At 44.3% G+C, this 22,722-nt stretch overlaps 3 protein-coding genes across 5 annotated transcripts; 1 reads left to right on the top strand and 2 right to left on the bottom strand.

Annotated features, from left to right (window-relative positions):
* The first annotated feature begins 99 nt into the window (after positions 1-99).
* Positions 100-10,648, top strand: prmt8b (protein arginine methyltransferase 8b). The gene is made up of 10 exons (XM_076111361.1): positions 100-1,348; positions 1,970-2,194; positions 3,280-3,435; positions 4,177-4,240; positions 4,815-4,957; positions 5,297-5,384; positions 7,021-7,136; positions 8,818-8,968; positions 9,550-9,671; positions 9,837-10,648. Exons 1-10 carry the CDS (start codon positions 1,280-1,282, stop codon positions 9,918-9,920), a joined length of 1,218 nt encoding a protein of 405 aa, XP_075967476.1. The 5' UTR covers positions 100-1,279; the 3' UTR covers positions 9,921-10,648.
* Positions 10,460-20,615, bottom strand: cracr2ab (calcium release activated channel regulator 2Ab). 3 transcript variants are annotated; one of them, XM_076111356.1, is made up of 18 exons: positions 20,455-20,615; positions 19,281-19,640; positions 17,986-18,097; positions 17,282-17,471; positions 16,966-17,112; positions 15,776-15,866; positions 15,427-15,522; positions 14,879-15,066; positions 14,671-14,742; positions 14,529-14,577; positions 14,334-14,416; positions 13,365-14,058; positions 13,093-13,231; positions 12,650-12,731; positions 11,953-12,067; positions 11,634-11,735; positions 11,475-11,551; positions 10,460-11,253 (listed from the first exon to the last, which is right to left on the bottom strand). In XM_076111356.1, the coding sequence occupies exons 2-18, from the start codon at positions 19,431-19,433 to the stop codon at positions 11,166-11,168; spliced, it is 2,478 nt and encodes an 825-aa protein (XP_075967471.1). In that variant the 5' UTR covers positions 19,434-19,640; positions 20,455-20,615; the 3' UTR covers positions 10,460-11,165. The 3 variants fall into 3 exon arrangements, 2 of the variants coding, with proteins under 2 accessions (XP_075967471.1, XP_075967472.1); XM_076111357.1 differs by having other exon boundaries at positions 13,365-13,965; XR_012959311.1 differs by lacking the exons at positions 10,460-11,253; positions 11,475-11,551; positions 11,634-11,735 and having other exon boundaries at positions 13,097-13,231.
* Positions 20,616-20,753: 138 nt separating this feature from the next.
* Positions 20,754-22,717, bottom strand: ccdc59 (coiled-coil domain containing 59). Its single transcript, XM_076111360.1, has 4 exons — positions 22,478-22,717; positions 21,868-22,243; positions 21,534-21,642; positions 20,754-21,429 (listed from the first exon to the last, which is right to left on the bottom strand). Exons 1-4 carry the CDS (start codon positions 22,623-22,625, stop codon positions 21,262-21,264), a joined length of 801 nt encoding a protein of 266 aa, XP_075967475.1. The 5' UTR covers positions 22,626-22,717; the 3' UTR covers positions 20,754-21,261.
* Positions 22,718-22,722: the final 5 nt, after the last annotated feature.

Raw genomic sequence — 22,722 nt, 5'->3', positions numbered from 1 at the left:
CTAATATATTGTCCCAATGTCTCCTTCGAATAGCTTTCTGCAACATGACGATGAAAGACAAACTTGTAGAACTCCTTTTAGGTAACAATAGAACTACATGAATAATAAAAAAGAATACGTCTTTGAAGCGTCGATTCTGATTGGCTGAACTGAATTCTGAATTTTCCTTAAAACTGCACAGCCATGACTATGTAATTTCAATAATTAATTCATGTATCACTGTAAATTACCAGTAATGAGCAACAGGAACCTGCAAATGTCACAATATGTACTTCATTTAGCAGTACCAGAAAGCATACAACCACATAGACAAAACAAACATTTCGTAGTCGACGTTATTTTTACCCAACACATAAAAAACCTAAAATATGTTACATAAGCGAGCGGCTGAGAGGCTCATTGGTCGCCTTGCCGGAGAGCTGATTTCTTTCTTCCTCTGTGGGAAAGTCTGGTGTGAGGAGAGGAGGCATCTGTCCTTGGGAGGCAGAGATTTAGACCTTCTTCTTTCTTTTTTTTTTTTGAGACGGTAACATATTTTCGTCACGATTCATTTCGTGTCAGCCGAGGGGCTCGTGTGTGACTGCAGTGCACACTCACAGTTTGAACCCTTTTTAAACTTATTCTCCGGTAACCCCCCCCCCCCCCCCCTCCCTCCCCTCGGGATTACGCAAAAGGACTTTTTCCACAGCGCGCACGAGGATAAGAATTTCAGTCTGCGAGTCCCAATGCTGAGAGATGCCAAGCGAGTCCGAGAGAAGTAGAGGAGAATACGCGTTTTCTGGTGTGGACGTTTGTTTTCCAGACGTTTTTTTTTGTTCTGTGGGTGACACTTTACATTTCCTGGAGCAGTCTTACCCAGAGATTTTAAAACCAGAGAGCAGGTATGACCGCAGTGTCTTGCACGAGGACTTCTTCTTCTAAACGGGGCGCCCTGGTTGCTGGGTTGGTGGACACAAGGGCTCCTGCTGGGATCAAACCTGCAACCTTTTAGTCGCAGCAGAGACCTTCCAGCCAACGGACGTCTCTGCCCATCCCCGAGTCCTCGCTCCAAAACAACCTGTGTCTGATTCACTGTATGGCTTGCTGTACGTTTCATCTGGCGCAAATCCATTCAACAATCCATTTAACTTTTCTACACTTCATTTGGTGACACCAAACCTCCTTTCGTCTGTATGGCAGCCATGTATCCGGTGGCTTAGTGCTATTCATTTATTTTTGACACCTTTCTATACACATTTCTACACTTTGAAGAGTTGTAGCGCAAATCTCGTCGGCTCTCATGGGACTGAGGCATTCGTCGCGTTGTTTGCTGCTACGGCGGAAGATGGCGGAGGCGGACAGCTCGGAGGTAGGGACCTTGTGGTGTCCTGCACCCGGCAATAGCGGGACCGGGACAATGTCGTTATGCTTATCTGTATGGTGACAACACATTTGACTTGAATGTAATGAACGCTTCTTTGTTTGTTTTTTTAAATTATTTTCTTGCCGTCATCTTTAACCGCTTTGGAATCGATGTTGCGCTATGATGGCGCGCAAGCGAAGCAACGTGCATTTTCTCAGTGTCTTGCAGATGTTGTGGGTAATCTGAGTGGATCGCTGTAATTGCAATAGTAGCGATAATGCACGCAGACGGTTTGTAGTCGGGTGTTAAATGGTCAGCCTGAGATGTATGGACGTATTGAACGGGGCCGTGGCCGCTGTCCTTGGTGCTGAAATGGAACCTGCATCTTTGACCGGCTCTTCCCTGAGTCTCCACGTCTGTATAATGTCGAAGACTATATGTGAATGATTGACAGCTTATTATAGGAATCCCTTGTGGCTTGCAATTCAGCTGCCAGCCCATAATATATTCAGGTCCACTGCACATACAATCCTCACACCCTATGCTGGTTCTCTCATTCTTGTCTGTAGGTTATAATGCAAATTCTCCCCCTTTTCCTTTCTTTCCTTCTTTCTTCCCCTTAAACAGCGGCAGCAGCCTGTTACGCCCCCCCTCTCTCAGTCTGCCCAGCCCTCCCCACTGCCTAAACCAGTGCCTACTACCCGCCATGTGCCCTGCATCCCCCATACGCCTCATGTAGCAGCCCTGGCCAGCTGTCCTGGTCGGGGCAAGATTTCCAAGTTCATCAGCCCGGAGGAGATGACATCACGGGACTACTACTTCGACTCGTATGCCCACTTTGGCATCCATGAGGTAGGCAGGCCAGGCTGACAAACGGCAGCTTGGTATGTAAGACCGGAGTAAAAGAACGACCGCAGATGTCTAAGCTGATGCTCCTTAAACCGCCACATCATTTCAACCCTGTCGGTGTAACGTAAACGATTGTAAAGTAACGGCAAAGAAGCCAAGTTTCATTCCTCCAGCGCTTTCAAACACGAGTTTAAACAAAGTATGAAACCAAACATCATCAAAAACATGATGATTCCAACAACTCTCAGAAGCCAATAGCACTCCTGGTAAAAAAAAAAAAATCAGTCAATACTTACTACACATCAAAATGTAACTTAATGATGCCCCCAAAGTAAACTCCAAATAAAAACCTGTGAGGCAACTGTCCGCCTACGAGCTCGGGGAGAAAAAGAAATAAAAGAGAGTGGAGGGTGTCTCACAGCTGACAAAAGAGGAGGCTTTTCCATTACCAGCTAGCACTAAAGAAACCAGATATGTGATAATAGTCCGTGTTCAGTATTCCATCAATGAAAAGAATCTCTGTCTTTCTTTGACAGAAAGTGAACATCTAAGTATATATATATATATATATATAGCTATACCCTATAGCTAATGACCTTGATCTGCGAGGGAGTGGTGGTGGTGGGAAGGTTTGGGGACATATAGACCTTTTTTTAAATGGTGTCCACATTTAGCATGTGGGACAGGTTTTTGTCTGCATGCAGACAAAGAGTGTGCCCTGATTAGAGGAGTGCAAAGCGAGAAAGACCAGAAAGCGGCATGTGTGAATGAGCTCAGGGAGATGGATATCAGGCCGTCCCCAAAGGCTTTGTGTTTTACTCTATTTCAAGAAGCTCTGACATTGTCACTGAGGCTTTTGGCCTACATACCGCCTTATCTACCTCATTACACAAGAACATGTGGACACATTTGTATGTTCATTGTACAATATTCTATGTATTATGTATTCCTTTGGGGATTTTATGAATCCCACTATTCTTCAGGTACACCGGTTCAGTATGGAAGTGGTTTGCATGTTATTCTAGAATGCGAATCATTATGTACCACGGCTATGAGCTCTCGGTTTTTAATCTCTTTAATTCAAACAGGAGATGCTGAAGGACGAGGTGCGGACGCTGACCTACCGGAACGCCATGTACCACAACAAGCACGTGTTCAAAGACAAAATCGTCCTGGACGTCGGCAGCGGCACGGGGATCCTCTGCATGTTTGCCGCCAACGCCGGCGCAAAACACGTGTATGGGGTGAGGCGGATTGGATGCACCTTTTAGCCGCGAACAGATACAGTTTCTAATCTTCATTAGTATCATCCAACAGTTTCCGCTAATAAATATTAATGAGAGAGAGAGAGAGGATCCGCACACCTTTTCAGTGCCCAAATTGGTGTCATATCTGGCTCTGTTGTCACATTATGTTGTCATCCGTGGCCTTTCCTTCTCCATAGAAAATGAACTAATTCCTCTTTTGGGCCAGCTCCTTGTGTTCTGTTGAGAAATATCTTTCAGACAGTCTTACACACAGAGAATAAGAGACATCTGGCTCCCCTTGTCAGAGGTTATACTTTGCCGGCAGCGTCTCCCACAGTAATGTATAATGCATACACTGTAATACACTTATGGATGGGAGAGCAAAATGATGTATTAGTTTCCATGCTGCACCGGCTCTGATGTGAGTGATCAGGGGCGTTAGTGTTTGGATGGATTTGAAGGGTTTGATTAAATTTGTCCTTTTGATATTACCCCAAAGGTTAACCGTCTGTATATAGGGTGGGAAATGGTATCTAACACCAAGGCAGGCCAAGTCCAATGGCAAGAAAATTATAAAAAAAAATTCGAACTGAGGAACATATTTCTTATGAATTATTAAAATGATGAAAAGTGCCTGTTACCAGAAGATGAACCAAACAAACAATGTAGATATTGCCACACACAGTGTTCTTGTTCAGAAGACACCACCTCTGTGGTTTTGCCCTTGTGCCTATACAGATTGAATGTTCAAGCATATCCGAATATTCTGAGAAGATTATCAAGTCAAATCACCTACACAATGGTGAGTAGAAGTGGTTTCTCATTACTGCTCTATTTGTCATACCCGTCTGTCGGAATGCAGAACAGCCCGATGGCATCTGGATTAGATGCGGCGTGAACAATCGGTATATTTCACATCATTAACGTCACACAACGTTAGTCACAGTTCTGATGGTTAACTGGCAGCTCGCCTCTGATGTCAAATAACCTGCCATCAATCAGAATTCCCTCAGTGTTGGTGATTCCTATTGTAAAGTGCCACCCTTAGCGTCACATTGTTTTGTTTCATCTTTTTTATTTACATCTCAGGTATTTTAATTAAGATGATGGCCTTACTAAGGCATACGAGTGTCAATAGTGTTTTTCTTTTTTTTTTTAAATCTATCTCCTAGTTTCTCCATGGGCCAAAAAGAAAACAAGACAAATTCATGCATGAAGCACAGACGCATGCGTTGAGCGTAGTAATTAAAGCCATACTAATTCACAGAAATCCCAACGCATAAAAAAACAATGTCATCTGAGAATAGAGCTATTGTCCTGCATTAATGTGACGACGATGCCGTGTGGTAATTTGTTGCCTGCTGTACACTTCGCAGTCATTACCATCTTCAAGGGCAAGGTGGAGGAGGTGGAGCTGCCCGTGGAGAAGGTGGACATCATCATCTCGGAGTGGATGGGCTATTGCCTCTTCTACGAGTCCATGCTCAACACCGTCATCTTCGCCCGGGACAAGTGGCTGGTATGATAGTGCTGCTGGAGGCTTTAGGGATGGCTGGGTTTAGTGTGTGTGCGTGTGTGTTTAGCTGGTTGGACGAGTAAGGCTTTGGACACATAAACACACCAGACAGTGATGAAGTAGAGGATTTACTGTACGCTTGTGTGCTTGTGTCTGCTGAGGTCTTATGTGAATGATCTGCTCTAACCTCAGTAGTTGCCTGCAGGCTTTAAACTCCGCACATGTCATCGTATACTACATGGCAGGTGTGCGAACAGGAAAGGTGATGGATGGCCTTTGTGTGTGAGCGTGTGTGTGTGTGTGTGTGTGTGCATTAATACCAGACGCTTTTCTTGAATTCAGAAACCTGGAGGCCTGATGTTCCCTGACAGAGCAACTCTCTACGTGGTAGCCATTGAAGACAGGCAGTACAAAGACTTCAAGATACATTGTGAGTGATTATGGAAGATTTGTGTTTCTCTCTCTCTGTCTCCCTCTAAGCTGTGCAGTGCATTATTAATGACCGCTGTGCAGATGAAGTCAAATTGTATGTTTCCACTTTCTAATAAGCCGTTCTTTTTTAAGAGCTGGAGCTAAACGATTTGGAAAAAATCTGTTTGGCTGATATATTACGGCAGACTGCGGGAATGAGTGAGTCATTAATAAAAGGCCATGTGGTTGTCACATGTTAATGAGCTATCAGGTCAGCAGTTATTAATAATAAAGAGTTTCAACTGCAGAGTAACCCATCTGCAGTCCATTGATAAATGGATCTTGGTCAGCAGACATCAACTTACTTATTTGGAAAACTTCTACAAGTGGTCCAAACGTCTAGTTAGCTAGCAGAGTTAGAGTTACAACAGCTAAAAGGATTTTTTTCCCTACCCGGCAACTCAAATCATACATACAAGTGGTCATGGATTGACTACTAAACGGGCCTACCGGGCACATGCCCAGGGGCCCAAAGTGTCAGGGGCCTATCTGGCCTTCACCTACAAAATGTACTCAAAGAAACGTAAAATGACTCCAAAGAGACCAAGACAACTACAAAGAGACACAAAACGACCACAAAGAGACACAAAACAACAACAAAGGGCTAAACAACTCTAAAGTCTGTGTGTCTTGCTCCTCCATGCGAGAGGTGGTGGGGCCTTTGGCTGTGCCCAGGGGCCCATTGTCATCGCAAATGTCACTGATCGATAAACTAATAAAAAGTACATATTAACTATTAACAAAAGCATTATTTCCAACACAGAAACCCCGCTGTAACATTATAAAGTAGAAGAGTAAGTAGTTACACCAGCGAGGCGCCTTCATCCTGCAGTACATTCTGTGCTCTAAACTCACTTTATGTGTTCAAATATCTATCACAGCAAGAGTGCTGAGCTTAACATTGTGATCCAGATCAAAGCACCAATAATAAAGGTGCCATTCACACTTGTACTAAGGCATCGGATCCGGGTTAATAACTCCTGCTGAGTTTCCTTTTACTGCACAGGTGGCCTTCTCTGTTCTATTACATCTACGTGCACATAAAGGTTCACGCTTTCGCATAAATCCCAGAAGAATTCAGTGTACCCAAACCCTTTGCGTTGTTATTTTTAGTTTCGGTCTGCGTCGGTGGCATATTCCACCTTCTCCTCACTCAGACTTAGCGTTTGGCCCTCTGACAAGGCAAGGTGGAGTGGAGGGACAGAGGGAAAGGGGGAGGGAAAGCCTGCTCGGTGTGTTTGCAGCCCAAATTACAACATATAAAAAAGCCAGCCAGACATGGTGGAGGAGGCGGAGGAGTCCGGAGTCTATTTCCAGAGGGCCATGTCTTTCTCCACATAGGGACTGGATACACAGAAAGACAGCGTGGGGACGGCAGTGGGGGACGGCTTTTCCTGGTAGGGTTAAAGTGCTTTGTTATGATATTTTCTCTCCCACATTTGTTTTTTTTGTGTGCTGACAGCCTGGCAGGAGCAGAGAGAACAGAGCTTTGCAAGTGGATACAAATTCAGAAAGTAAAAAAAAATAATACAGAAAACACATACTCTTCGCATGTGTTACTCATATGGGTGCTGTTTCCGTTTGTGTATGCACAGGGTGGGAAAACGTGTACGGGTTCGACATGAGCTGCATTCGCAATGTGGCCATCAGAGAGCCTCTGGTGGATGTGGTAGATCCCAAGCAGGTGGTGACTAACGCCTGCCTCCTGAAGGTTAGTCTACGTCTTTGTGTACGAATACATGCACGGCGAAGAACGTACCTCAAGGGTGTGAACGTACCTCATGCATTCGTTTTTTTTCATGCCATATTGTATTTTTAAAAGCCTGCGTGCTTGAGGCAAACACCCCGACACGCAAGGTTTTCCATCTTTTGTGTTCTGCTACCAACTACATGCATCCTAAAAGAAATCCGAGACAGCGATCAATCCCCAAGTCTGGCGAGGCTATTTTCTAGTACACAATAGAGGTTTCTGGGGAGCTGGAACAGTCTTCCCCTGTGTTTCCATGCTTGAAAGTGGCTCGTCTTATATCTCATAAATGAACAGAGGATAGGAGCACTCAGGGAGGTGATAGCTTTTTTTGTTTATCCTGTCTACCTTTCACATCATTGCTTTCCCTCTTTCACTGTTCCTTTTCTCTGATTAATATCTTTTCTATTATTATTTTGAGTTACCCATATCTTTTAATCCTCTCTCTCTCTCTCTCTTTTATTTTTTTGGTTCCATATCAATTTGTAGTCACATCTCTCACTCTTCCCTTCTTAATCACTTCTTCTTGCTCTTCATCTACCGTCACATTCTCTTGAATTAAGCAATGACATGCCTCAGTAGTTTGAGCGAATAGGGGGGGGGGGTCTCACTCTGTCTCTCCCTCTGTGCGATGGTGAAATGTGACACAAGAGCAGGCGTTGAGTCACCAGGCGGAATGAAATGGACTCCTATAGGCACCCACCATCCTTTTGTGTTCAAAAAGGTGATTTATGCGTCAGGTTGGAGGGGGGGTTACTAGTTAAATGGTGATATGCCGGTCTGAAAATTTCTGTTTCACGTGTATGTATTCGCTTATTCACACCTTCCCGCTGCCAGACACTTCACCCCATCTTAATTCAAACTGCCACTCATTCCTCACACGCTAAAAATGACAAAATCGCTCCCGGGGACTTCTTTTTCTTTCTCTCTCTCTCTTCCCACAATTTGCTGTATATGACACTGGCCTGGCATCATTGGAAAGGACAGAGGTGTTAAATCACAATCTGCCATGCCGACGCCACATGGCCGAGCGATTCATAGGCCGAGGCGCGAGATGAACAGGTTGCAGTGTAAAATCCTCCCTCCCCCCCGTCCTCTTCCACACAACATCATCCACAGTGCATGCATGACCGTCTCCACTCCTATTTTGGAACCGCGGTGATGCCTGCCAGGTAACAAAATGTGATATTTAAATTGGTGGCCATATTCATGAGGCAGTGCTTGATATAGACACAAGCGCACACACACGGACACACACAAACACACACACACAGCCTCCCTCCCTTGTAGACTTGAGGGAGGACACCCACACAGCATGTGTACTGTGAACAGGCTTCGTTTGCCAGCCGTGATTCAACCTGTGGGCTTTCTCACACAAACGCTCACACATGCACAATAATTATGGGGAATAATCAAGCAAGGATTGACATACATGTACTGCATGTGTGTGAGAGATGGCGAGTGTGTGTGTGTGCGTGTGTGTGAGGGAGGGGGGGGGTGACGACTTGTGCGTGTCTGTGCTTGCACACGCTGTTTTACTCTGACATGATATGTCATGAATTGAAAAAAGCACAGCTACGTATCTCTTGAAAGACGTCCTTGCAAAAATAAAGCGGAGTAAATAATCGTTTGCCTTTCCGTGCAGGAAGTGGACATCTACACTGTGAAGCCAGAGGACCTGTCCTTCACCTCAGCCTTCTGTCTGCAGATCCAGCGCAACGATTACGTCCATGCACTGGTCACCTATTTCAACATTGAGTTCACCAAGTGTCACAAGAAGACTGGCTTCTCCACGGGTGAGTAGTGTGTGTGTGTGTGTGTGTGTTCACCCATGACCCGTAAAAAACGTACTCCGGCTAGTTGTCTACTTTATATCACACAAATAATCAAATATGGACAGGTTTTATGCAGCTCTACATAATGTGAATGGTAAAACTTTCCACAAAAAGACAAGGGTTAATGACATTTAAAGGATGCTCTGGCGCCCTGTGTTTGCACTGAGCACTTCTGGTAACGCGGCGTCGAGGACGCCCGTTATAGAGAGAGTTGCAATAAGCTGTTATGTAAGCTTATGTGAATACGTTCATGCATCCAGTGCTTACATAATGTTGCGTAGAGGAGGTTCTATGTTCGGCCGAGTCTGTTGGGCCTGAGGCTGAGCATCACTGAAGGAGTTCAGCCTCTGTATTTCTCCCACTTGGTGAGCCAGTTTCAGGTGCTTTTGCCGTCATGCCCAGGGGAGCCGAGTGTCCCTTGGAACGGTTTTGTTATTTATACATGTTCTCACGCTCACCCTTTACTCCGTTGTTCTTTAACCTCCGTACACCTTTTTCCCCCTGTTCCCTCATGTACACAATGTTCCTCCTGTCTATCTCAGCTCCAGATGCTGCCAGCACACACTGGAAGCAGACAGTGTTTTACTTAGAGGACTACTTAACTGTCAAGAAGGGAGAGGAGATCTTTGGCAGTATTGCTGTGAGGCCGAATGAGAAGAATGTGGTAAGACTCGTAAAAATAAAGCCCCAATAGATTTGAATTTCTGGCAGAGAGCTAGTTTTATGTCACATCTTCATCTAGATTTTTAACTTAGCTACAGCATAAATGTAGCCAAGTAGAAGGTACATTTCTTAATTCATTCATTTAAAATCGTGTCATCGTCTGCAGCGTGACCTGGAGTTCACTATGGAGCTCGACTTTAAAGGGCAACTATGTGAGGCCGCCATCTCCCACGACTACAAAATGCGTTAGGCGCAACAACAACCGACCAACTACCCTCAGCCCCTCTCGACACACTCCCGAGTGTGGGGGACGGCGCAGCCTCTCCAACAGGCATTCCAGTTGGCCAGCAAGGGAGCGACCGGACACATCTGATTGGATGCCATATCATGCCAGCACCCCAAGTTGATGTCATCAGAAAAGGCAAATATCGATCAGCAATAGTGCCATCACCTGTACCAGCTTGATCGACTCGGGCACATCGTTGAATGTAACATCCTAAATGAACTTGATTTCTTTCTCTCTTTTTTTCTGTCACTAATTTCTGGAAATGATGCTACATTTTGAGCATAAATGAGTCTTTGTATCGTTAGTGCAGCTAATTGAAAAGCATTGATCTGCGTGATGTCGAGAGGGTCACAGCACAGTCGTCATCTGATTTTCCTTTAGTCATTTGTTAAGATTTAATAGGCACTGTGTAATTGTTTAGAGGGTGCAGTGATTGTGTTTTATTTGTTATTCATCATTTGCCAATTTCTTTTGCTTCATTGATTTCAGAAAGGTGAGAAATGTACTTTTTAAAATTTCTTTAATTGGGGATAATTCAGAACAAACGTACTTTGGTGCCAGAATAAAACAGAGCAACGCCTCAGAACAGCAACAAACACAGATGCAATATGTCATGTAACACTTTGTTTTGATCGGACAAAGAATATGAAAAGAAAAGAGATGAACAACGATGATGAATAAAATGTCAAAGAATCAAATTTTTCTCTCATGATTTTCATTTAAAACAGCTATTTGAATGAATTCCAAATAATTTAGTTCAGTTGAAGCTTACATATAAAGTACGACTACATCAACATACACAAGACAAATACAAAGAAATCAAGACTTTTAAGCTGGCATTCATTCATGAAAAAAACTACAGTTTATTTATGATTTCTCTATCGAAAGTAATTAAAATACAGAATATGTTTCTATTTTTAAATCTTATAGACAGCACTGCTGTGATTTGGCAACACAGCGTTATGTACAGGGAATGGGGCAGCACCTTATTTTTTAATCCAGATGAGCTCTTCCTCTGAGCCTCATCGTTCAAACTTGACAGAACCAGACAGTCCTCCGTGTGGACGTCCAACATGTTGTGCATGTGCGAGTCAAAATGAAGGCTGCTTGTTAAAAGACACATTCTATGATAAAATCAAAGAATGGTTTCATCGTTGTCTTATGACGCTGCAAAAAGAGATCTAGAACTTAGTAAATTGAGTTCACACTTCACTTGCAGCAGGCTTTCTTCTTTAAGGGCAGAGCACTCAGAATGACTGTTGTGTCTCTCACCCTGTCCTCCTGCTCCATTAGCACTCTGAGTGAAGACAGAGACACAGAGAGCACACTGCATGAGCCACCGACGCTGTACACACACACACACACACATCCATTTCCTCACAAAAGGTTGCAAGGACAAAGAGCCGTCAGTAATTTAATCATGCATCTGATGACTGGTGCGCAGGGAGTCTGTACGGTGTGTTCCTAGACAGCTATTGTTGTTTGACACCCTTATTAGATTCCCAGCTGTGATCTTACCTGGCCAGGTGTGTGAGGGACTCTGTCACATTCTTGGCAGTGTAGGCGCTGACCTCAAAGAACATCACCTTGTTTTCCTACACAGGGTTTCGAAACGGAATTTAAATTTTGAGCGAGCATTTAAAATGAAACGATCCACGAGCTTTGAATAAAACTCACATCAGCCAGCTGCTCAGCTTCTTTGAATGACACCTCCCTCTTTCCATCCATGTCCATTTTGTTGCCCAAAAGGAGGATGGGGATCCCTATTCCTGCTGCTTCCTGAAAACGACGAGTCCAGTGATTGTCATAATAGACATTTTTCCATGTCGCAGTAGGAAAACAATGTTCAACATGCAACATTTTGGGAAAACTACAAATGCTATAAACCCTATAAATACCAAAAAGCATCAATTCAAATAAAATCAGTGTAATCTTCTAACTCTACACATGAGAAAAGCACGCGCTGCAGAAGACTTCCTCGGGTCAAAGGTCAGACCTGGACATTGCTGAGCCATGGTTGCACGGCCCTGAAGCTCTCCTTCACGGTGACGTCGTACATCACCACCACACCGTCGGCCTTGCGAAAGAACTGCTTGGTTATGCTGCGGTACCTGTGTCAATGACAGAGATTAACACTACACTGCACACACCTGCTAGTATTATATGATTCGAGTACACAATACTACTACTGTATCGTTGTATTGTTAAGATATCTTTAAAAGTGTAAGAAAAGGGATTTCCTTCAGTTAATTCATCCATTAAATATACTTCATAACAGGACACAGAAATCCACATTAATAGTGTATATATTTCAAAATATCCTACTTTTAAATACTTCTACACTAGTATGTGTTGCCTGGCAATGTATTTAGGGACAAATGTACACTTGTAGTAATGCTTATTAGCATACTTATTTTAAGCTTAGTACAGTGAAGCACTACATGAGGAACACCGAAATGATATTCTTAAAATGTATTTATTTGTACACTGAAAGTACAGTACACACGTAATGCATCCAAAAAAACTGTCTAGACATTATATAATTTATACTAGGTTGCAGTTGGTAAATTATAATAATGTCAATTCTACGTCTATTAATTATATGTTGATTTTGCGAATCCAAGTTGTGGTTTGAATGAAAATATATTCACAAGCTTCACTTGTTTTGTATGTAAAACTAAACAGAAACCCACCTCTCTTGACCTGCCGTGTCCCAAAGCTGCATGGCCACCTGCATATTGTCCAGGCTCAGTGTCTTCACACTGTAGTCAACACCTGAACAGCACACAAAGATCAATATCATTTAACCAGGATACAGACAGACAAAAGCGACCACTAGGGGGGTCCGGCGAGGTGTGATACCGACTGTGCCTCATTCCAGAGGAGGGAGGGGGGGAGGGGAGGGGGGGGGGGGGGGCAAGATAACAAGGCTCGAGTGAGGATTGAGAAAGATGAAAGCGAGGAGAAAAATTCATCAGAAGTGACATAATCCGCAGTACAATGTGTGCCGGGACTCTGAGACGGGCAGTGTGACTTCACAAGCCCTCTCATGTGATGCTAAGTCACGCTCCGATCTTCTGTGTTAACATCCACAAACACATGCAACACAATACCACCGCGATGTTTCTCTTCTCACCCACAGTAGCAGTTGTGTTAGGGTGGAAACGGCCCTCACAGAAGGAGCGTAGCAGGGACGTCTTGCCTACACTCGAGTTTCCAACCAGGACCACTTTGAACAGGCGGTCCGGGGCAAACAGCGCTCCTTCTTTTGTCCTCTGAAGCAGATAAAACACGGGCAAAAGCAGAGAGACAGAAAAAGAATGTTAATCTGGTTCATTACCTCTGCAGGTAATAACACATTTACGTTAGGATCAAAACATATTTGGAGCTCCAAAGATGTGGACATACTTGCTGGGTCTCCTTCCCGACAGGCTGTCCACGAGGAGACATGGGCGTCTTTTTCGCGTGGGTTGAGCGGGATTTCCTTGCTGGAGGAGCTTCTGCCGACACGGGGACGTGACTAGAGGGTGGGTTGCTGGACAGGTCTGCCGCCAAGACGACACTTGTTTCAAAGTCACTCTGAGCTCCCTCTTCCTCCTCATCGTCGCCCAGCTCGTCTTCCTCCTCACTGAGCTGGTGCAGTAAAGGTTGAGGCCCCCCGTGGAGCAGGTGGGGCAGGTGGTCCTCTTCAATGGAGATGACCCGACGGAGGGGCCACCCATCTGGAGGGGCGTCCAGGACCTCCTCTTCCGCCCCCGTCTTCTTCTTAATTTCCACTTTCTTCACTCTGTCTCTGTCTCTCGCCGTCACCCTCTTAGCGGCGGCCATCTGTCCGGGGGATTTCTTGGCCTTTGGCCTCACATCGTGCGCTTTGGGTGGAGCGGGGTTGGCGTAACCGTTGGCTAAGCCAGAGTTTCTCTTCGCAGCGGGGTGTTGTGGACATGCGGGGGCGCCAACGGTGGCGATGGAGGAGGAGGAGGAGGGGGCGGCAACGGGGGTGTCATCGTCACTACAGGAAGAGGAAGCAACAAACACGATATGAAGGTGCTCTATAGGCAGGGCCTCCAGAGACTGGTAGGACCCATCCACCAACAGTGGGGCTCTTTAAGAAACAGAAGAGAAACAGAGGATATACCGGGTCAATTCACTCGACTGAGATGGAAATCTAGAGGCCAAAGCACTCAAAGGTTTCTGATTTTAGTCTCATCTAAACAAAAAAAGTTAATTCAGTGGATTATAGAATCAGATATCCTCCGTTTTTCCTCCTTTGATACGTGATTTTCACATCAAACTGAGGCGGACATTCTTCTTTGTCACACAGGAAACACTCTGACAGATGATTTGTGTTCAGGAGTGTTTGGAAGATAAATGAATCACCTTTTCGCTGGCTGGCTGGTGTCATCAAATATATTGGCGAGGCCCGTTCTCTGCTTCTGCTTCTTTCTGAGTGAGGTCCGGGGCTTGTTTAAACAAAGGGCGTGCATGTTAGTGTTACAGAGGTATTTGTTATCAATCAGGATGACGCCACGATAGATGCTGCAGCAGTGCAGTTACATGAAAACGTATACTCACTACGCCGCAGCATATGTCCCGTTCGTCTTTTAAATGCTTGTTCATCTCTCTGGGGAGATTGAAAAGAGAAATGAATGAGAAAGATGGAATCTGCTGTGGAAAAGGATGCACGGGTTAGATATGAGCTCATGGGATGTCATACCTGAGGAGGTCGAGCTGCTTCATGAGACTTTGCTTCTCTCTCTGCAGTCCCTCGGTTACTCTGTACATTTCCCTGAAACAAGACAAACTCAATATTCAGAAGACGAACAAGTGAGTATGTGTGTTTGTAGTCTTAGAGCCGAGACACTCTTCAATGATTCTTCATACAAACAATAATTAAAGCACGTGTAATAGGCGCGAGTACCCACATCTCTTTCTCCTGCTGCAGACGGGCGGCCTGCTCCTGCAGCATGGCCAGCTGTTCCTGGGCCAGCCCCAGGTCCTGGCTGGTGCCGTCCAGAGCTCGGGACAGCTCGTCGTTGGTCATCTTCAGCTTGACATTCTCCACGTGGCTCTCTTGCTTCTCACTGTTCAGCTCGAGGCACTGGAGTTCTAACTGGGAGAGGGAGAGGGAGATATTCGCAGGAATGAAACGCACTAATGCCGGCTGAGTGTGCTTGAAGTATGTGTACAGTGGAAAGGGAGCTGTGTGGCTGCTGCTTAAACCCCTCCCTACAACAGAGGGAAGGATTAATACCATCTACATGCTTCAAATGTTTCAGCACTTTGAATTTACTTTTATTTTCCACCTCACTACAATAATAGTATCCAACCTTCGTTGTCTTGCCGGAGTTGCACCAAGCCCTTCTTGACTAAATATAGGGGCAATCATTTAAAAGGAATGTTTGATATCTAGAAGTTGTGTGACGGGACGTTGTTTATTTAATGTGAGTATGTTGAACATATATACACGCACCCGTTTCTGCTTCTGGAATAGATGCTCCAGCTCTTTCTCCTTGGAGAACAGCTGATGCTCCAGGTCGTGGCTGTGCACCTGAACACGCTCAGCGTCCTGCACGGCCAGAAGAAGAAAAGGTCAAAGAGCTAAGGAGCAGGCACATGATTAAGATCCCTTCCAGACATACACATATTCTGCACAGTAAAGGTCAAACATCCAAGCGAAGGAACAATAAACAAAAGACATTTACGACTGGAGGGGAACTTTAAACATTTGACCAAAACAACAAAGATTTGCTGCAGTTATTTGGTTGCTACAAGAGGAGTTGCATTGATAGGCTTCGTGTGTGCGTTTGAGCTCTTTGCACCTTTAGTATCAGCCGGTCTTTCTCGTTTTTGATCTGCGCCTCCATCTCTTCGTATAAATAGCGGATCTCGCTGTCGTGTGTTGCAGCCTTCCTGCACAGAGGGACAGCAGAGACATTACATTTAAGGTTAATGGGGGAGCTGATGAAAGACACGCAGCGTGACATGATATAATATTAAAGGAACAGAGCCGCATTGTTGTCTAGGTTGAGCTCAAAGCCGTGTCTTTAATTGCATGTAAATACTTGAGCACACGCAGCAACAGAGCTTCCTTTTCAAAAGAATACTGAGTGGTATTTACATTCCCTCTGACAATTGTTAAGACCCAAACAGCCAATTAGTAAAGTCTAGAGGAATAATAGCTGGTACAAAGTACCATGCAGTGCCATGGGAGAACTGCGTATGTTTTACAAACAGCTTAAATCACAGATACTACTGGAACAAAACGAACCCGAACAATTTAATTAAAAGACTGATATAACTGATATAATTAGAATAATAATATTATTATTCATTCATCCATTATTTACTCATTTTTCTCTTTCTACCGACTTGTCCTTTTATTATTTATATTAATATTACTTTTGTTATTATTATCTCCGACAGGAGAATTATGCGATCGGTCTGTGAACAGAGACACAAATGCCACTGTGAACAGTGCCAAATTTGGCAGTTTGCTCTGCATATCAAACAATTAAATATATTGACCAAGATATATTATACTTCTTATTGCTTTTGGTGTCCCTTCAGGCATAGTGTTAATGGATTTTTTTGCAACAGCAGAAGGTGGTCTGGCTTCAGAGCGGGCCTCCAGATTACTGGTCATTTGACACGGATAAAGAGGTCGTTCTATAGAGAATTACAGGGACATCCATGCAAACACTCACAGGCTGCGTCTCACACACAAACACACACACAGTCACCATTATGTCACAGATTATTTAGGTGCCTAATGAGAACATTTGCTTTAAATGGTACATGAAGTACGGTACTTAAACACTTTAAGTGTGGGAACCAATTGAGAAATGTGGTATTTTAATCCAGAATCTACTCTCACTTTTCACACCTCTTTTTCACTTTACATGTCCCGTCTTTCACACTTAGAGACGCACAAAAATGGAGTAAAACACTACATTTTGAGGGAATACAGGCTCTTCTTTTAGCCATAAGTGCAACTATCCTGTAGTTCTACCTCTGTAGGGCGCTCTCCATCTCCTTCTTCTCCTTGTGGGCGTCTTTGATCTGGTGGGTGACCCTGGCCAGGAACTCCTCGAAATTGGACAGGAGGTGAGGCTCATCCCGCCTGAGCTGAGCCCAAAGACTGCGCACCTCGCCTGGACTGGAGAGAGGGAGGGAGGAGGAGGAGACACAAAGAGGGAGATTAGTCAAATTAAAGCACACCTCAGGGTTTCAAGTATGGATTGTGGCTGTCACACAGCGTGTTTTCATGAGCAAAACACACCAAAAATACACATAAACACGGAAGGATTTGCAGTGATTACACTCACTCCTCAAACACATTACTGGCCCCGAGGCTTTCCAGCAGCATACAGAAGTGCCCCTCCTCCTCGTCTTCACCGCCCGACAGCTTGGCTTCCCATTGGCTCTGATAAAGTGCTTCTTTGGCCCTAAAGACGGGGCCGGGGGCCTGGCTTTGGTCATCGGCCACAGAGATCCTCCGGCCATGCAGGAACTGACCTGAGAAGCACCAACACCAGGAGGCAGCATGGATGTATGAATGGGTGGCAGCAGAATTTTTAGAGTAGCACGTGGACATTAGCTTTAGAAAAAAACAAAAAACACATTCTTCTTCGTGCAAATGAAACGGTGAAGTAAAACAATGCACCTATGCTTGATTGAAAACACTCGGGGGGGGGGGGGGTTTGCTGCTGCATTTGCAGCCTTACTTGCAAACTTTAGATAGAAGTTGTGTAACTGACATTACTGAGTGAGGTCATTGCCTTTATGACTCTACTCTACTTGTTACGCTACATTTTAGCATGTGTTATTATCCGGTCAACTTTACTTTTACAGCTCGACAAATTACAGTCCAGCTAAAGCATTTATTGACTTCAAACACAAAACAAAAGGAGCAACATGCATATCGTTTTCCATGAAAATATCTGAGTTTTCCTCTTTTGAAGTACTCGACACCATATTTCATTGTCATTTAAACTTGAGATTTTCAGGCCTCTGACGGCAGGAGACCTACTGAATCCGGAGGAGAACGCCTCCAGCGTGAGGTAACCAGTGTGGTCCGTATCCAGAGAGTCAAACACATCCTCCAGCTCCTCTGCAGACAGAGGCAGCCGTCTGTGGAGCCTCTGCCAAGAAAACACAAACACACGAGGCGTTTAAACTGCTTGTCGTGCTGAGCAGGAACAGGAGTCCTCAGCATATAGAGAACATGATCATAGACTACGGACGTGTTTAGTGAGGAGTTAGATTAAGACACTAGAGCTAAATCAATAAAATTCAGAGCCTTAAATCCGCCATATCCAGCTCTGTACTGCTATAGCTCACCTATCGCAGAATAAACACTGGCACAAAGTGGCTCTTTTATGTGTCGCTGAACAAACGGCAACAAAAGGCCTGATGCTCACAAGGGCCCTGTCCTAATTACACTGCAGTGTGGATGTTGTTAGCATTTTGAAGAGGCTTGTGTGTATTGTTCCTGCCAGTAAAATGATGGGTGTGTGTGTGTGTGTGAGAGAGAGTTGAGGTGAACCTATCCTCCTAAACCTTTCCATCAATGGTGCTACTCTGCCACTTCACCAGCTGCTGGAGTGTGATGAGTGGGTGAAGTGCTTCTATAAAAATGGGGATTATAAGATGAAAAAAAAAAAAAAAAAGATTTCAGAATCGATTAAAATCGGCAAACATGACGGCGTTTCCCGCCTTGCCATTCACCGACGTTACATCACGACGGGACACTTGGTTATGCCACAGGGATATGCGTGGCCCCTCGGCCTGTTGTTCTTCTTAGCGGAGGCTTAATGCATTCGCAGAGCATCAGTAGATGTTAAAAGACAGAATGTAAAACCTTAAACAATGAGTTTAAGGCAACTAGGCAAGAAAAAACCTCTTCAAAGAAAACGTTTGTGCTTTAAAGGAAATATAAAATCAGGCAGAGCTGAAACAATGAATAAATTAACTAATTAGTTGACAGAATATTCAACTGCAACGGTTTCTTTTTTTTTTTTTTTAAGAAATGAAAAAATGTGATCTAGCCTCTAAAATGTGCAAAAACGTGTCAGTCATTTTTCACAAACATCCGACCGTTTAAAAGACCAAACCATTAATTATCTATAACCAAAAAGGTATTCAGCAGATTTGTCTTTAAGAAAATAAAACTAAATTGCAGCTCTAAGAACATGACATTGATGCCTCTGGGGATAAACTGGACAGCTCAGATCCCTTAAGGTATGCAGACTTAGTCTCCTCAATGTTGGATTGAGCGTGATAGAAACACATTAACAGCGCACACACACGTCCTGCTTCTCTAACCCTCATATCGGTGCGGGATATAAAGCCATTGCCCTCCACATCGCAGGTCTGGAAGAACTCCTTGGTCTTGTCCAGCAGGGCGATTCGCCCCCAGTCTGAGTTCCTCCTCCCTGGGGTCAGTCCGCGGCCGTTCACCCGGCCTTCCTCCTCCATGTCGGGGACTTCTTTTTAAAGGTGTGTGTGTGTGAGTGGCATGAACTTCAGTTCATTCAGGAGTAGACTCAGACATCAGGCCTCCTCATTGGCCCTGTATCCGCTGCTCTGGGGCTCTTACAGTCGCCATGACGACAAAGACAGGAAGGTGATGAGATCACTGATAACTTTGTGGTTTATGAATATACCAAAAATGGTTGCAGGCTCCTGTGAGACAGAGAGAAATAGTATAAATACAGCAGTCACACTTAACTGAAAAGGCGACTTTTTGAGTGAACTGGTGGTCAAATGCACGGTTACACAAGTGATCAGAACATTAATGCAACAGTACCACACTTCTCACGACGATACAGTACTTCCCCTTTCGAATAAGCCAGCAACAAGCAACTCACAAAAGGCATGTAAACACAGTGTAAAGGATTATCTTAATACCCGGCCGTACAGAACACATGACAGCATAATGCCTGCAAGAGCGCCAGAGCCGTTTCCAAGAGGCCGAGTCACAGCTCAGTTCAGAGCTGCGAGGTATGAAACAGTGGTTTCTTGTTTTGTCGCCACAACTTAACCGCAAGACAACTTTTTGTAAAGAGCTGTGCTGCAGTTTGCAGAAATGTAAGACGCAGTCAAGATATGTCGACCAACCTCTCGTGGTGGAAAAGTTTGTTTTATTTGTTAGTGAGACGTTTGCACCAAAGAAAACGTAATGCTTAAAAACTGTAAATTAGTCATTAAATACATTACACTCCTATTAGTATCCTCATGGGACTTTTTGAACACATGCATTCCCTTCATGCAGGCTTCAAGTAAGTTAGCCTCTGTAGAATAACATTACTACCAAAAACTCTTCTAAATATGAAGTATGAAGGACACAGAAAGTTTTGGGCCTTTCTTTAAAACAAACACAAAACTTGTGGCAAATTCTCTCTGCTCCAAACCTTCCTACTTTAGCTTTAACATACTTTCTAGTCAACTACAAACGGCATCTTTAAATAAACCAGAAACAGAAGGAAAGCTCTCTTACCGTTCACAAAATGACAAGCACAAGAAACTGAAGCCTTTCTTCTTCTCTCGGTATCAACAGAGCAGTGAGCGCGCTCTGTGTTTAGGAAGTCTTGCCTCACAGATGAATGTCAGAGAAGTCATTCTGCAACCATGTGATGTCATGAGGAAGCGGCCGGAGGCTTTTCAGCCTGCGTCCGCACACTGCTCCGCCGAGGGAGGAGGTTGCTGGGTGAGTTGGCTTTAAGCGGACTACGTGTGTGCAACAGGTTTAAACATCGCCTGATGACAGCAGGCGTAAGAACAGACCAGCATCTGAAATGTTATTTACAGAGGTTTTATTAATTACAGTGGCCGTTTACAGCTCGGCATTACCAAAGTTAAATCAGAAAATAACAGATTATAACGTTTAATTCAAGGATTTGTAAATGTTTATGGGTTAATGAACTCTAAACTGGTTTACTGTTGCTAAATGACAGCTTACGTCATGATTATTTGGTTTCATGGTAATAAGCTACAAGTAGGATGTGTCGACCATTTGAAATGAAGAGCGCTTTACATGAAGCTAAAACGTTTGGTGATTAATAAAAGTCTAACATGAGCATGTTTTCCCATCTCTCCGTGTCTTACAACGCCATCTTGTGGTCTCAGTTTAAAATGAGCAATTTAATTGGTCTTTCAGGGGCAAAATAACAGCATTTAATGTGTCTGACAAGCACAATCCTGATTGTCCTCAGGTTGTCATTTGCAACAGTGATTCAATACCACAGTCGAATAAAAGTAAAGGTCCGCTCTCTTAATTCTTCAGTACCAGCTCTGACTTTGGGAGTCATTTCCCGGTTCCTTGGGTGATCTTCTGAAGCAAATAGTCCATTTGGAGGTTCAGATTGGGCTGTCCTTTCTTGGTCTTTCTGCTCAGCATCTGAAACGTCTCCAACTTTTTCTCTTTGTACTTCTGAATGGCTTCGTCCCTCTGCTGGCTGCTTTTCAGATACTCCTGGGATTACACAGGACATGCATTCAAAAGAAAAAGAAACCGGTCAGACTGCAATTCATTCGGAGTCATAGGTAAACGTTAACAAATAAAAAATAATATTTCACCTCTTTCTTCTTTTTCCGTTTTTCTGTGATTGCCTCAAATTCCTCTTTTGTCTTCTGGTAGGACGTCTTCTTCAGCACTTTTTTCCTCATGCGGTTGCTCATTGGAAGACTGGAAGAGAATATCATTCAGGCAGTATTAATCTGTTTCCCAATCTGCTCAGCACTCCAATTCAAGAAATGTTCATGTTTTCCAATTAAACTGTTCCCTTCATCACAGGTTTAGGTAGTGATTGAACTTCTCTATGTCTTTATACGGTCACTTAGATCACTTAAAGTCACTCTGAATCTCACAAAGTCAGGCTTTTAGGAGATTAGAGTCAAGACATTTTCTCACCCGTCTTTCTCTGCAGCTGCTCTTGTTTCAGGATTCTCAGTGGCAGAATCTGTCCGCTCAGAACCACCAGTAACTTCTGGATCGGGCTCCTCCTCAGCAGCAGCAGCAGCAGCAGCAGCAGCAGCAGCCTCATTCTCACCCCTCTCCTCCTCTTCCTTCTCCTGCCATTTCATTCTCAGTTTACTCCTGTTCAGTCTATTGGTCCAGGCTTCGTTCTTCAGTTTCTTGGCCTCGGCCTCGTATAGGTGCCTGAGGTGTTCCGGGTAGTCCTCCTTGTACATTGCTTTGGACTCTGGGTGTCTCCTCCTCTCCTTCCGCAGCAGCTTGTTGTACTCATGTTTGACCTTTTCTTTCCTCTTTAGAGCAAACCCCTGACCTGAGGACGGAAGACAAAGGCATACCATTGGAAATTAAGTCAACCATATATTTTAATACAGGTTTGCTTGGTGGACCTTTAAATGCTGGATTTATTGAAAGTCTGATATATTTGGCAAAATAAGATTTTAGCTAAGATCAAAGTGTGTCACGTAGAAATGCCATTTTAACTCCCATCATGTATCAAACTGTTGTTCCTCACTACTCACGTTAGTTGTGTTTAGCAATAACGTACCTTCCTTAACACTGCCTTCGTATACTTTCTGCTCGGGCACCCATTTCCTCTTCTGCTTGACACCCTGGCCGTTATTGTTTGACTTCTTCCAGTTGCCATCTTTCGCGGTAAACTTCTTAGTCTTCCTTTGTTGATCCGTCGGCGCCATTTGAGTTAAAACTTGCCAGGAAAAGTCAAATGTTTACCACAATCATGCGGGTTCGGGTCGCACGCCGTTTCCTCACAGTCGCGGTGTGATGACGCGT

This window comes from Anarhichas minor, unplaced genomic scaffold (assembly GCF_050575085.1).
Source record: "Anarhichas minor isolate MPS153535 unplaced genomic scaffold, ASM5057508v1 ptg000045l, whole genome shotgun sequence".
Lineage (NCBI taxonomy): Eukaryota > Metazoa > Chordata > Actinopteri > Perciformes > Anarhichadidae > Anarhichas > Anarhichas minor.
The sequence above is the reverse complement of the archived record's forward strand: the minus strand, read 5'-3'. Positions and strand labels throughout refer to the sequence as shown.